This window comes from Cervus elaphus, chromosome 5 (genome assembly GCF_910594005.1).
Source record: "Cervus elaphus chromosome 5, mCerEla1.1, whole genome shotgun sequence".
Lineage (NCBI taxonomy): Eukaryota > Metazoa > Chordata > Mammalia > Artiodactyla > Cervidae > Cervus > Cervus elaphus.
Genome location: NC_057819.1, coordinates 2,896,738 through 2,910,625, shown reverse-complemented (window position 1 = coordinate 2,910,625; position 13,888 = coordinate 2,896,738). Strand labels below are relative to the sequence as shown.

The 13,888-nt window shown below is 47.7% G+C and overlaps 1 protein-coding gene across 4 annotated transcripts in view; it reads right to left on the bottom strand.

Moving 5' to 3' along the window:
• Window positions 1-13,360, bottom strand: part of PRR14L (proline rich 14 like) — a 40,699-nt gene extending 27,339 nt beyond the window's left edge. The window contains exons 1-2 of one of the 4 annotated variants that reach the window (XM_043901257.1): window positions 13,236-13,360; window positions 3,926-4,449 (exon numbers count right to left, since the gene is read on the bottom strand). In XM_043901257.1, coding sequence (XP_043757192.1) covers window positions 3,926-4,399 — 474 coding nt within the window. In that variant the 5' untranslated portion in view covers window positions 4,400-4,449; window positions 13,236-13,360. Of the gene's footprint in view, window positions 1-3,925; window positions 4,450-13,156 lie in introns of those variants that run through there. The other 3 variants (XM_043901256.1, XM_043901259.1, XM_043901260.1) reach the window with 3 other exon arrangements.
• Window positions 13,361-13,888: the final 528 nt, after the last annotated feature.

Sequence of the window (13,888 nt, the reverse complement as noted above, 5' to 3'; positions counted from 1 at the left end):
CCCTCACAAGGGCTGCGGACCCTACAAGGCTTTAAGTTTCAAATCTGATCTGGGTTATCAGCTATGACCAGGTGAGGCTGAGGTCGGATGTGAGGGACACCCAAGCACCGCCAGCAGGGTGGTGGGCGACCTCCAGATCAGGTGGGAGCTTGACCAGCCTGGGCCCCAAGTGCAGATAAGGGCACAGAACAGACAACTTGCAAGCCGTGACTGAGCAGCCTAAGCGTCCTGTGTGTAACTCCTCCACCCTCCTGAGGCCAGCCCGTCATGTAATAAACACTTGCAAACACTTATCAAACATGAAGTTCTTTTCCTAAAATACTTCATCAGCTAGTTTTTTCCAGTAGTCAAGTACAGATGTTGAGAGCTGGACCATAAAGAAGGCTGTGTGTGTGTGCTTAGTCACTTTAGCTCTGTCTGACTGTGACCCTATGGACTGTAGCCCACCAGGCTCCTCTGTCCGTGGGATTTTCCAGGCAAGAATACTGGAGTTGGTTGCCATGCCCTGCTCCAGGGGATCTTTCCAACTCAGGGATTGAATCTGTGTCTCCTGCATTGCAGACGGATTCTCTACCAACTGAGCCACCTGGGAAGCCCAAAGAAGGCTGAGTGTCGAAGAACTGATGCTTTCGAACTGTGGTGCTGGAGAAGAGTCTTGCAAGGAGATCAAACCAGTCAATCCTAAAGAAAATTAACCCTGAATATTCACTGGAAGGACTAATGCTGAAGCTCAAGTCCCAAAACTCTGGCCACCTGATGCAAAGAGCCGACTCACTGGAAAAGATCCTGATGCTGAGAAAGACTGAGGGCAGGAGAACGGGCTGCAGAGGATGAGATGGTTAGACAGTATCACTGATTCAATGGACATGAATTTGAGCAAACTCTGGGAGACAGTAAAGCACAGGGAAGCCTGGCATGCTGCAGTCCATGGGGTCGCAAAGAGTCAGACACAACTTAGCGACTGAATAACAACAACAAATGTACTTAAGCTTCAGGATTCCTAGAGGTAAAGTCCTAAACATTTCTATCATCTAGATTTTTTTAAATCTCCATAGCTGATCACTAGTATCTTAATATTCCTTGCAAAATCTGTTTCCAAGACAAAAGTTAATGTGGATCCCTCTTGCAAAATCAAGTGAGATCAGGGCAGTAATCTGTAGCATTATATAAACTACGTAAAATAAGAAAGGTCACTGTTGCTGCTGCTGCTAAGTCGCTTCAGTCGTGTCCAACTCTGTATGACTCCAGAGATGGCAGCCCACCAGGCTCCCCCATCCCTGGGATTCTCCAGGCAAGAACACTGGAGTGGGTTGCCATTTCCTTCTCCAATGCATGAAAGTGAAAAGGGAAAGTGAAGTCGCTCAGTCATATCTGACTCGTAGCGACCCCACGGACTGCAGCCCACCAGGATCTTCCGTCCACGGGATTTTCCAGGTAAGAGTACTGGAGTGGGGTGCCATTGCCTTCTCTGAAGAAAGGTCACGCCATAGTGGAATTTGTCAAATGACAGCAACTTCTCCACCTCAGCCTGCCACAGCCATCATGTCACTCTCCTGCCCACTGCTTTCAACCAAAACCAACTTGCCATACTTCTCCAGTCTAGGCAGATTTTAGGAGGGTACTGAAAACCATTCTTACTGTTCATCTGTAATCTCATTTCCTATTAAAAGTTGCCTATGAGTCCTAGAAAAGATGCAATACTGGTTCATACCTATAAGGTTAGTATAGACAGAGAGAAAAAAAAAAAAACCCCACAAATATCTTTAGGAGGGAAATGAACACATACCGGGCTCTTCGGCTTTTGTAGGCAGGCTGGTTACAAGCTCCTCGGGGCCTGATGTATCTCTGAGCCTTGAGCCCTAGATACTGCAGACCTCCTCTAAGACTGAGCTTCCTGATTTGCAGGCAGTGGTGGTCCCAGCTTCAGGCAGAACTACCGCTGACACATGGAACACACAAGAGCCGGGCCGCAACATGGAGCAAACGAGATACCCCACACTTCTTGACACTCATGGAAACAGCCATGATCACGTGTGTATGGTGAAGACCACTGAAAATCAATGAGACTTGGAGTCTCCAGATGGACCTGTACCTACACTTGCACAACTGGGGAGGAAGAGCTGTGGGACAGGAACTCTAAATCACCTTTACAGCATTTACAAGGAATGTTCCTCCATGGATCTCAAGTCAGAGAAACTTTAGATAAGGCATCGATTATGTAAGCTAGGTAAGGCATTTCATGACAGCCCCCCACAGGGACTTACCTAAGAGAACTGCTAAAATAATGAGAAAGTTTTACCTTGTGTGCATGCTCAGTCACGTCCAGCTCTTTGTGACCCCCTGGACTGTAGCCCGCCAGACTCCTCTGTCCATGGGATTTTCCAGGAACGAATACTGGAGTGGGTTGCCATTCCCTCCTCCACGGTATCTTCCCAACCCAGGGATCAAACGCCTAATCTCCTGCACTACGGGCGCACTCTTCACTGCTGAGCCATTGACGAAGCCCTAGTTCTACCTTAAGGCCTGGCAATAAGAACGTGGTGCCTCAGGCACTGCTCTGTCACACTTTTAACAACAGGAGCCGAGAACCACAGGCGTGTGGGGGTCACTGTGTCCTGGCTGATCTGGAGGAGAGCTTACGGCCTTCAGCTTCACTACTGACAGTGTGAAGTTCAGATTTTTTCACCTTAATCAGTGAAAACAAGTTCTGTCCAACAAGATCTCTTTTACACAAACAGCAAGCTCCTTCACACTGTCAAGAAGCTTCCTCAGGATCAGACTCTAGGGGCGGCAATGAAGCAAGTTTACCTGGCCGTCAGCATACTGGCCTTTCACTTAAATGAAGTCATGGAAATTGCACGAGATCGGGTCTTTTATGAACATGACGTTAAATAACAAGTTTCTCAAGAGCGTCACACACCTCGAGTGATCTCCAGCCACTGTGCATCCTTATTGGATGTCTCCTGTCCACATATCTTCACATATCTGTCAGACGATGTACACTGAGTCCTTGGATGTTTCACCCAGCAGACGATTCAGAACTTTTCCGGTGTCTGTGCTGAGCATGAGTATCTTGAGGCTAAAGCTTTCACAACAGATTCAACCTGGCAGATCTATCCCTGTGACACTCAGCACCAAGAAAAACAAACAAAAGAGCAAGCACAGGGCTTCCTTGGTGGCTCAGTGGTAAAGAATCTGCCTGAAATGCAGGAGACATGGGTTCGATTCCTGGTCTAGGAAGATCCCGTACACCATGGATCAACTAACCATTAGTCTCACCTAACTAATCCCTCTTACTCTAATATCAAACTCACAGAGACTGGATTTTTCATGCCACACCAAGCAGAGATTCCACTTCTCACTCTGTATTAAAGAACAGGCTTTCTGATTTAAGCTTCAGCCTCCCATGAAGTGGGTTACCTTGAATCAGTTCTTTGCAGATCATCATCTCTGATGTAGAAAAAATACAATCAAAGTTTAGAAATGACTTCCGAAACATGGAGACCCCTCGAGAGTATCCATCCTGTGAAGCCCTTGCTGCGTCCACAGTCTCCCTCAGGCACCTCTGTGACACCTCACTCTGTCCTAACCGTGATGCTACCAAAACTCAAGGAACCAGTCCACATCGTTCCTTAACACTGGATGCAGAAACCCCATACAACTGTCACAAAGAGACTCAACAGTCCACACACAGCAGCTGCTACAAAGGACTGACACTTTTTTCATGAGATAAGCACTTCTTCTCTTCAAGTGTCTGATGTGACACACAGTTTTAAAGGTCACTGAAAGAAAGTTAACATCGAGATCAACATTTGGAAAATGTTTCAAGAATGAACTGTAAGCCACCTGTGAGCATCCGTACTTTATCTTGGGAAGTGTCAGTCCAGCTGGGGAGACACTGAGTGAGTCAAGGTCTCTGTCTTACCTGGCCGGGGCTGAGCTGTTCTCCAGTGGCTGTGGGACACTGATGCAGGTCTTCTTCCGCTCCCTCACAGGGGGCTCTCACCACCTCTGCCTGGTCCCCTCCATCTCTGAAGGCCTTTTGCTCCAGGCTCTCGGCTTTCGCTTCCCTATCCAAGCTCCCAGGAGCCACGGGACCTTCTGTTGAGGGGCCCACCAGCCCACACGGCCCAGGCTCACCCCCATGGTCCGAGGTCTCGGGGGCTTCTTCACGACAACTTTCCGCAGGAGTCCTCTGCAGCTCCAAGGGCGCAGCCCTACTCTGACTTACACGAGAGCTTGAGGCTCCGGGTTTTACATCTGGAGTTGCACTCGGCTCGGGGTCAGCATGAAGCTCTTTGGAGGCACTCCCTGGGAGTTCAGAGTATAATTCCTGCACCTCAGCAGACATGGAGGAATCAAGTGGAACAGGCTGGGTCTCCACGCCGGATGACAGCATGGGGGCAGGTGCAGATATGGAGTCAAGCCTCTTACACCAAACGGTTCACCCTGACACAAATCAAAGGAAGGGATAAGAATTTAAAACCTTGCAGGGTAGAAGGAAGCTGTCTCAGCTCAAACTGGCTAAAACAAGCGCCAAAAATTCTACCTCAAATGCCAGCATTATCTGGCACCAAGGAATTTGCTTAACAGACTGAGTTTGAGGAAAAATAAATACCTTAAACCTTTAGTAGACGTCTGTCTAATCTCAATCCAGAGACTGCCTTGTGAACAATTCTCAATTTAAAGCTGGATTTAACTGAGATCTGACCAAATATAGATAAGAATAAGACATGTCTAAGCACTCAAGGATAGACCCAATGCACTGAATAAATAAGAAGATAAATGGGAGTTCCCTGGTGGCCCAGCAGTTAGGATACCAAGCTCTCCCTGCTGGGGACTGGGTTCAATCCCTGCTTTAGAAACTGAGACCCTGCAAGTTGTGAGGCAAGGTCAAAAAGAAATAAATGTTTTAAATTAGGAGATAAAGATGGTTTTCCACTTAGTTTTCAGGTCATGAACCTTGCCCATTTTATTCAGTGCTGTAGCCCCACTGCCTGGAATAGTTGCCTCACATCTAGCAGGTACTCAGAAAGTATCTTCTGAATTAACATACACTGAGAGGCTCAGAATCTGTTTGACTGACTTCTCTTCATTAAGAATTTTCTTTGGAAGAACACACCAAGAAAACAGAATTCCACTCTTTTATTGTCACCAAACCCCTGAACTGTGTCCACACAGCCTGGAGCTGGATAGGGCTATACCAGCTCTGGGGCAGAATCCTTCCTGACTTCTACTCAGCACCTCAAGATTGCCCAAGCACCTTCCCAGACACTGCTCACGTGATTTTCCTGACAGCCCCGTGAGCTGAGCAGGGCAGCCGTCGTCCTTCCGTTGTAGGCTCCAACACCATAACTGAGGAGGGGGAGGGTGACCTGCCGGAAGTATTGGGTGCTTCCCAGGAGGCTCAGTGGTAAAGAATCTGCCTGCCAATGCAGGAGACATGGGTTCGATCCTGGGTTGGGAAGATCCCCTGGAGAAGGGAATGGCAACCCACTCCAGTATTCTTGCCTAGGAAATCCACAGACAGAGGAGACTGGTGGACTACAGTCCATGGGGCCACAGAGAGTCGAACACGAAGGAGACAGTGAGCACGCACGCCTGAAATATTACATGGTTAATGCAAAGGAGGAGAGGGGATGCCCGGGGCTTCTAATGTGGGGGTCATGTTTCACTTCTGTTGGGCAATAGAAACATGGGTTATCTGCTAAAATAAGTATATTTAAGTAGTTCATGATACATTATTAAAGTAATCAAAACAAACACAGAGAGATAGGGTATGGTACCCCCAGAACCAGGGTTTCCTGGCTGGTGACTTTTCCATTTTAGTCTACCAAATGTGTGCAGTTTCCACCACAAAATCCACTTGACCTGACCAAGGCGGAAATGGTTAACCAAATGAGATACTGTATGCTTTCATTCTTGATGCTTTCCCTAACCCTGAACAGGAGAACAGAGAAGGTGAGAAATATTTGGCATCTCCGAATTCAGAACAAGAATTTACTAGAGGTACTGGCAGCCAATCCCTTTGGCCGAAATGCACACAGAACGGACGTTTCGGAAAGCTACTCCCAGTGCTTCTGAATGTCCACGTTTCCCCATAAGAAACGCATTACGTCAAGTAAAACCCAGTGCCAACTACAGAACTGCTCTGACTGATGAGCAGTCTCACCTTCTCTCCAGCGACTGCAACTGTGTTTCTGGGCAGGAGGGGCTCCCCGAGACACCGTGTAACTCCGTAGGACCCAGCGGCCTTCAGGCCCTGTCTCTGTTTGTACCCCAATTCCTTGAGGGAGCCCACTGACATCGCTTCCACAAAGGCACACGCTCCGCCTCCCCATCATTGAGCACCCTGCTCCCTGAACACCCCTGGGCCGACAAGGGGATGGGAGGTCCCCCCACTGGCCTGTGCTGCTGGACTGGAGCTGGGACCAAGGAAGGAGGGCGGGGGGCGGGTGATAGGTTCCCTCGTTGTGGGCCATCCTGCCTTTCTCCTGGTTTTCCGACCTGAGGTGGAGAGTTTATTCACGTCCCTGTGCTCTCATCTGCTGAGCGCCTCTGTGTTCTCAAGGAACCCTACTCAAAATGGAAGGACACATTGTGACACCACTCATTTAAACGCTAGAAATTATAGGAAAGCCGACGGCTGATCCATGAGGTTGAGGTAACATAAGAAGAGACTTAACTCCAAAAGGGAAACAAGGAGAGAGAGGCCGGTGAGCACAGGAGCACAGCAGGGCTCGCAGACCTCCACACAGAATGCTGACGAGGCCTCCTTTCCGGAGCTAGTCTCCGTTCTCCGCTAGCTCCTGGAGACCTCCAGGGGTACTCTGGATTTTAGGCCAATGTGTGTGTGTAGATACGTGGGGTTAAGGGAATAATAGTGGAATTGCTATTTGAGGCCCCTCCCAAAACATGCTGGCAGTGCTCCATTTTAATTTGGTTCAGCTCCCTTTCACCTCAACAGACACCATCCAGCTTCTGACTGTCACATCACAAACAGACCGAAAGAGTGAGCGCAGAAGTGGAAAGACCACTGCAGAAGATGGTCTTGTGGCTGGAGAAGGCTCCGAGGGTCTCCCCAGTTGCCATCGTGTGGGGGTTTTCAAATCCAGCCCTGGACACGCCTTCCCCGGCTTCACTTTTTTCATGCCCTTGCCTTTTCATGCAGCTTGTCTGCCAACAGGGTGACTCAAAACTGTCCTTTTAGGCACAGAGTAACCACACAACTCCGCGATTCCACTCTGAGGAACATGTGCAAAAACTACACGAATGCACAAAAACTAGTACATGGATGTTCACTGTAGCACTGTTCGCAGGGGCCAAAAAGCAGAAACAACTCAAAATGTCTATCAACTGATGAATGATCAACAAAATGTCGTCCATCCACAATGGAGTATTACTCAACTATGAAAAGACCCAATGTGCTGGTTCATGACACAACACGGATGCACCTTGAAAACATTATGCAGGTAAAAGAAGCCATTATGAAAGACCACTGTTATAAGATCTCATTTCCACGAAATGTCCAGAGCAGGCAAATCTAGAGCCGGAAAGTGGATTAGTGGTCGCCTACTTCTGGAAGCGATGGTTTTTCCAGTACTCACATATGGATGTGAGAGTTGGACCACAAAGAAGACTGAGCGTCAAAGAATTATTGATTTCAAACTGTGGTGCTGGAGAAGACTTTAGAGTCCTTTGGACAGCAAGGAGATCAAACCAGTCAATCCTAAAGGAAATCGACCATGAATATTCATGAAGGACTGAAGCCAAAGCTCTACATATTTCGGCTACCTGATATGAAGAGCCGACTCACTGGGAAAGACCCTGATGCTGGGAATAATTGAAGGCAGGAGGAGAAGGGGACGACAGAGGATGAGATGGTTGGACGGCATCACCAACTCAGTGGACATGAATTTGAACAAAATCCAGGAGATGGTGGAGGACAAGAGACTGGCAAGTTGCAGTCCATGGGGTTGCAGAGATGGACATGACTGAGTGACTGAACAACAACTTTCGGAAGAAGCGGACAAACAGGGAGTGGCTGCTGATGGACAGTGCTTCTTTTGGGCACAACAGAAGTATTCTAAAGCTGGTTGTGGTGATGGCTGCCCAACTCTGACTATGCCAAACACCACTGAATTGTACAATTTACATTGTGAATTGTATGGTATATGAATTATATCTTAATAAAGTTGACTTTTTAAAAAAAGAAACCTGTCCATAGCCCCAACTTTTTCTCAAGTTGTGATCTATGTTTCATTCACAAGGATGGCACCCTCTCAAAACCTGTTGTTTAGTTGCTAACTTGTGTCCAACTCTTTTGCAAGCCCATGGACTTTGCTCAGACTCCTCTGTCCAAAGGATTTCCCCCGCAAGAACACTGGAGTGGGTTGCTATGTCTTTCTTACTCTCCTGCATTGGCAGATGGATTCTTTACCACTGAGCCACCAGGGAAGCCCCCTCGCCCCCCGCCCCAAACTTAACATGCCAAAAATAGAGCACATTCAACCCAGTGAAAAATCGACTACTGTCCATGCAAACAGCTGTGAGATTCAAGGATGAGTTAAGATGTTCTCAGTAACCTTACATGCTTATTTCTGATCCTGCTGCTTCTCTCAGTAATGGCACCGCATTACCCTAGAGCTCAGACGTGAATCCCCAAATGTAACTGTATGACTGTCCACACGCTGTGTAGTTAGCACTCATACCCATGCACCCAACGCCAGCTGTGTCTCCACCACATCTCACTGTTCCATCCCCATGGTCCTAACTCTAGATTTTGTTCTGAACACAGGATCATGCACAAACACACGCACACTCACTAAACATCTTTATCACAGAGAGGCAATACTGATCATCTCAAAAAATGGCTCAAAATATTCCTCAGGAAAAACTGCTATTACCTTTCCTATGCCCCCACCTATGCTGTGAACTGAAGTGGACCGAAACAGAATTGTAAAACTGGGTGACTAAAAGATGACTTCCAATATACAAAAGCCAGATGTCACAAAGCTACTGTCTCTTGATACATGTGTTCGGTAGAGACAGAATTCTAAGACTTTTCAACCTGTAAAACAACCATGCACATCGGCTATTCAAGCAAAAGACATTCCCACCTTTTTCTCTGCAGCACTTCTCTTCCTCAAGTTTCTCAGCAGTATGTGCAGTGGAGTCACCATGAACAGCTGAGCGCCTCAGCTGAAACCCCCAGAGGTGAGTGAGTGAGTGAAGTTGCTCAGTTGTGTCTCTCTTTGCAACCCCATGGACTGGATTGTAGCCTGCCAAGCTCCTCCATCCATGGGATTCTACAGCCAAGAATACTGGAGTGGGTTGCCATTTCCTTCTCTGGGGATCATCCCGACCCAGGGATCAAACCTGGGTCTCCTACACTGCAGGCAGACTCTTTACCATCTGAGCCACCAGGGAAGCCCCAGAGGTGAAGTAGTAATTAGACACAAGCCTCGAGTAGCAGTTTACAATTATTCTTAGCTCACCAGCTCATGTCACTAAACTCTCCTTTCAATTTTCTCCAACTATCAAGATACTTGGTTGTGCCACAAAGACAGCAGAAACAAAATTTTACCATTTGAGTCCTTTAAATTTCTGAATTTAGTGGAGCAATTAAAAAATGATGGTATAGAAATATACCTCTCCATAGAAAGCTGTCTGGGATGTCTTATCAAACTAGATAAACATTGTGTGCTTATCTGTTGTCAGTAGCGTCTGACTCTTTGCAGCCCCATGGACTGTAGCTCGCCAGGCTCCCCTGTCCAGGGAATTTTCCAGGCAATAATACTGGAGTGGGTTGCCATTCCCTCCTCCAGGGGATCTTCCTGAACCAGGGATCGAACCCGTGTCTCTTGCATCTCCTGCACTGGCAGGCAGATTATTTACCACTGTGCCTCCTGGAAAGCCCATATTAAAAAAATAGGATTATTTTATTTTGGTAAAATATATATCTATATCCATATAGAGAAAATGTTTTAAAAACTATAAGCCAAATATTAACAATGCTATGTGGGTGATAGGATTATGAATGACATATCCCCATTTTTTTTTACAATGAGTGTGTAATACATGTTAAATTTTTAAAAAATATTATATCTCAAGATCCAAATATGAAGCACTAAAGAATAACTGTTAAGTGTATTATCCCTTTACTTTTATCAGTATTTTTAAAATGTTAGCTCTCTCCCTCAACCATGAAAGTTTTTACATTAAAGTTTTAAATATACTTGAAATAAAGTGTGAGTATAACATGTGCTTATAAAATGTAGACAGATTTATGGCTTAATCCTTACTACAGACTTACAACCAACCTACTGGGTTGACAGCAGATAATTACCTAGTTTGAGGTACAAGGAAAAACTAACCCATAGACTCACAAACAACTCTTTCCTACTGCTATTGGCTTGTCATCTTTACCATGAACACAAATAAGAATTAGATTGTTTAGGGGATGGAATTATCCCTGGGGGGAGACTAACATTTTGGGGAGTAGGCAGTACAATTATTCCAACAGAAGGAATCATTTTTCAATTGAGAACAATCATCTCCCAGTCTTTCTGTTTCAAAGGCAGAGTCAGGGCTAAGAAGTAGTCTAGTTTTGGTCTCCAAGGTGGGAGACCAGGGTCCCTATCCTGCCCCTCACATACTAGCAGCAAGGCCTTGAGTGTGTGTCACTGAATTTTCCTGGGCTTGTTTTCCACATGTAAAATGGACAAGTCAAACAAAATAATCTCAGAGAGTCCTGCTAACCCATAAAATTTCCAAGACTCTAAATAACTTTTCTGTTTCACTTTGTTTTGGCAAAGCGCACCTACAGACGCCAACAAAAGTGGTACAGAATTCAGACTAATCCCCACTGCAAGGGCAAAGAAGGTAATTTAAGAACACTTTACATACGAAAAGGATAGAACGCTGTTCTTTAGCGTATCTTCAGGCAATTGGGAAGTGTTAATTCCTATCCCACCAAATGACAAAAGCCAGGGGGAGGGTGGGGAGACTACCAAGGAAAGATTAACTAACACTGCAGCTCTCAGCCTCATTAGAATACGTTTTATTATAGTAATATTAAAAACCTGACCAAGTGACAACTTTTACTTTAGTCATTCAAACACTCCCCAAAACAAAAGTTCTGGGGGTATAAAGTTTACAGCACTAAGCAAAAGAAGAAGAAGAAAAAAAGAGTCAAACAAAGAAAACAGCAGAACAGAAAGCCATGTGCCCCAATAATCCCAAGTCTGAAGGTCTCCCTTCTCTTTAATTCCAAAAGCAAAGGGGTTGCTCTTAACGAAATGAAGCAGTTAGAACACTAGGCGCTGCCACACTTGTGTCAGGGGACAATACTCACAATAGTGATCGGGACCTCAGAAGTTCCCCACACGCCTTTCACCTTGAGAAAGGGCCTTTCTTTTCCAAAGATTCAAACACTGTAGCCAATCTCTGAGGCAATTTGGAAAACGGGCCTCTTCTTGAGGGACAGAGGAAGAGGGATCTTTTAACAAGCTCTCCAGACAAGCTCAAAGTGGAGCAGGGAAGTCCATACAGTGAATAGGGCCTCGCTCTTCCACACGGCAAGAGTGCACAGGAAATCTCAAGAGCAACAGGCACAGCTCCCCTGTTCCTCCCGTTATCAGCACTCAGAAAAAGGATCCCTCTATCTCCACGGGGGTGGGGAGGGGGGAGTGAAACACTGAAAATGCTCCTGATTTCTACGGACAGAGACTCTGCACTAGAGATTTTCATCCTTTTTTCAGAGGGAGGGGAGAAGAGAAACTATTTGTGCCACTCCAAAGATACAGCAGGAAAGGGCACTCCTCTCAAAGGTCTAGAGTCATATTTTTCTTGGGAGAGCAAGAGAAAGAAGTTGGGATCTCCTTTCTGGGGGTGAGGGGTGTGCAGATCAGATAGAGGGAAGCTTTTTCATCAGCAGAGCAAGTAGGAGGAGTGGAAGAGGGCAGCTCTAACCAGTCAGGAAGGACTGATAACTTCCGTGGACAAAGGGAAGGCTGCTTCTCCTATCAGATCTTCCAGACCTGTTTGCCCAAACAGTCTTTTCCCCAGATTACTCTAACAGCTTTGTTAATTTAGGATCTCAAAGAGTAAAAGCGCCTCTTTCTCTGCCCCCGGGGGGTTAAAAGCCTCCTCTCTAGTGAGGAAGTGATGCGGGGGGCGGTGGGGAGGGATGGGAGGAGGCATGCATGGAAAAATCTGTTTCTCTATGGGAGATACTACTTTTCTTTTCTAACAAATTAAGTAACTAATAGCAACAGTTTACCAAAAGGTTACTGTGTACCAAGCAGTTACACGAAATTTCCTGTAGTCTTGGGGACAATTCTATGAAGAGAGGACCGAAATTAAGAGATGGGCTAACTGACAAAAAGGTGAAGCAGTGAGTCAAGGTCATAAAGATGAAAAGTGGGACACACAAGCTTGCATCCCTCACGCTCCAAACACCACGCTCTTCATTGTGCAAAGGTAAAGAGCTCAAGGCACACCAGGAGACTCAGGGGCAGAGAAGCAAGGCTGCCTCGGTGGACACTGCTGGGGGAGGGGAGAAAGGCTGACTAACACCACTAAGTAAATTCTAGGTCTTCTTCCCCATATACCGGGATAAAGGCGAAAAATAAGAGGGAAGATAACTCTATCTTTTACAGGAAAGGAAGATCTCTCTCACTTTTAGGCAACTTGAGTCTTTCTCTCCACCTGAGGGGCGCCGACCAAATCAAGAGAGGTCTTATCCCTCCTGAAAATAAGTTTATAATCGCCCCCTCGCACCCCGGGAGCGGGTCTCCCTCCACTGACAAGCGCGATGCAGCCGGAGACGCGCGTTCGCCCACGACAACGGGCGTCGCCTTCCTGAAGAGAGAAGTTGGGGGGTCCCCCGCCGTACTAAGGTCGACGAGGAGTCGCTTCCCCCGCCGGAGCCATGACTCGGAGAAGCCGTTTTGCCCTCGCGACGCGGGGCCTGGGCTCCTCCCTCTCCCCTGGTCTCTCGGCGCCCGCAGCACAGCCTGCGTTCCCGTCGGCGCCCCAAGAGGGCGGGGGACCCGGGCTCCCCCTCAGCCTGCACAGCCCGGCTGAGGGTCCGCTAGGGCTTGAGTGGGGCGGGGCGGCTACGCCCCAAGCCTTCCCGCCCCCGGCCTCTTACCCTGAGGCCTGCTCCGCGGCCCGCGCTCGCCCCGCCAGCCCGGCCTCTGCAGCAGCAACCCCGTCGCCGCCGAATCTACCTGAGCCTGCGGAGCCGAGAGAGCCCGGGGGCGCTCCGGCCGCCGCCGCCTCTTCGTCTCTATGATCGCCCTGCACTTCCTCATCCGGGGCCCGAGCCAGCCATGCGGACTCGCCCAAGTCCCGCCCCCGCACTGCGCGCGCGCACCCTTGAGGCGGCTCTTCCCTGTAGAGACTCCCTCCCCCAGCCAGCTCCGGCGGCCTCTGCCCCGCCCCCGCCTCCAGGACTCTTAAAGCGGAACACACCTTTTGACTGCTGCTGAGCCTCAGGCCCACTGTCTGATTCCACTGCTACCACCCTGGTCCAGTCCTCTTTTCTGGCCCTAATGTTTGCAACTCTTGGGACCTCTCGGCTTCTACCCTGGCAGCCCAAGATATCTTTTTATACCTGGAATCAGTATTTTAGATCATGTCAGTCCCCTGCTCCATCTCCTTTCTGGCATTTTGTTTTCATTTCTTCATAGCTTTAACACTAGCTGAAATTGCCATTTCATCTATTTATCGACTCCTTTTATCATCTCTCTTTCCCACCCTCGTCTGTTTTGTTCCTCATTCTTTGTTCACCGCCTAGAGCAGTGCCCGCACAAGCAAACACTAAGCAGATATTTAAAGGAAGGAAAAGAATGTTCTTTCAAGAGGGAATGGAGGTCTAGAG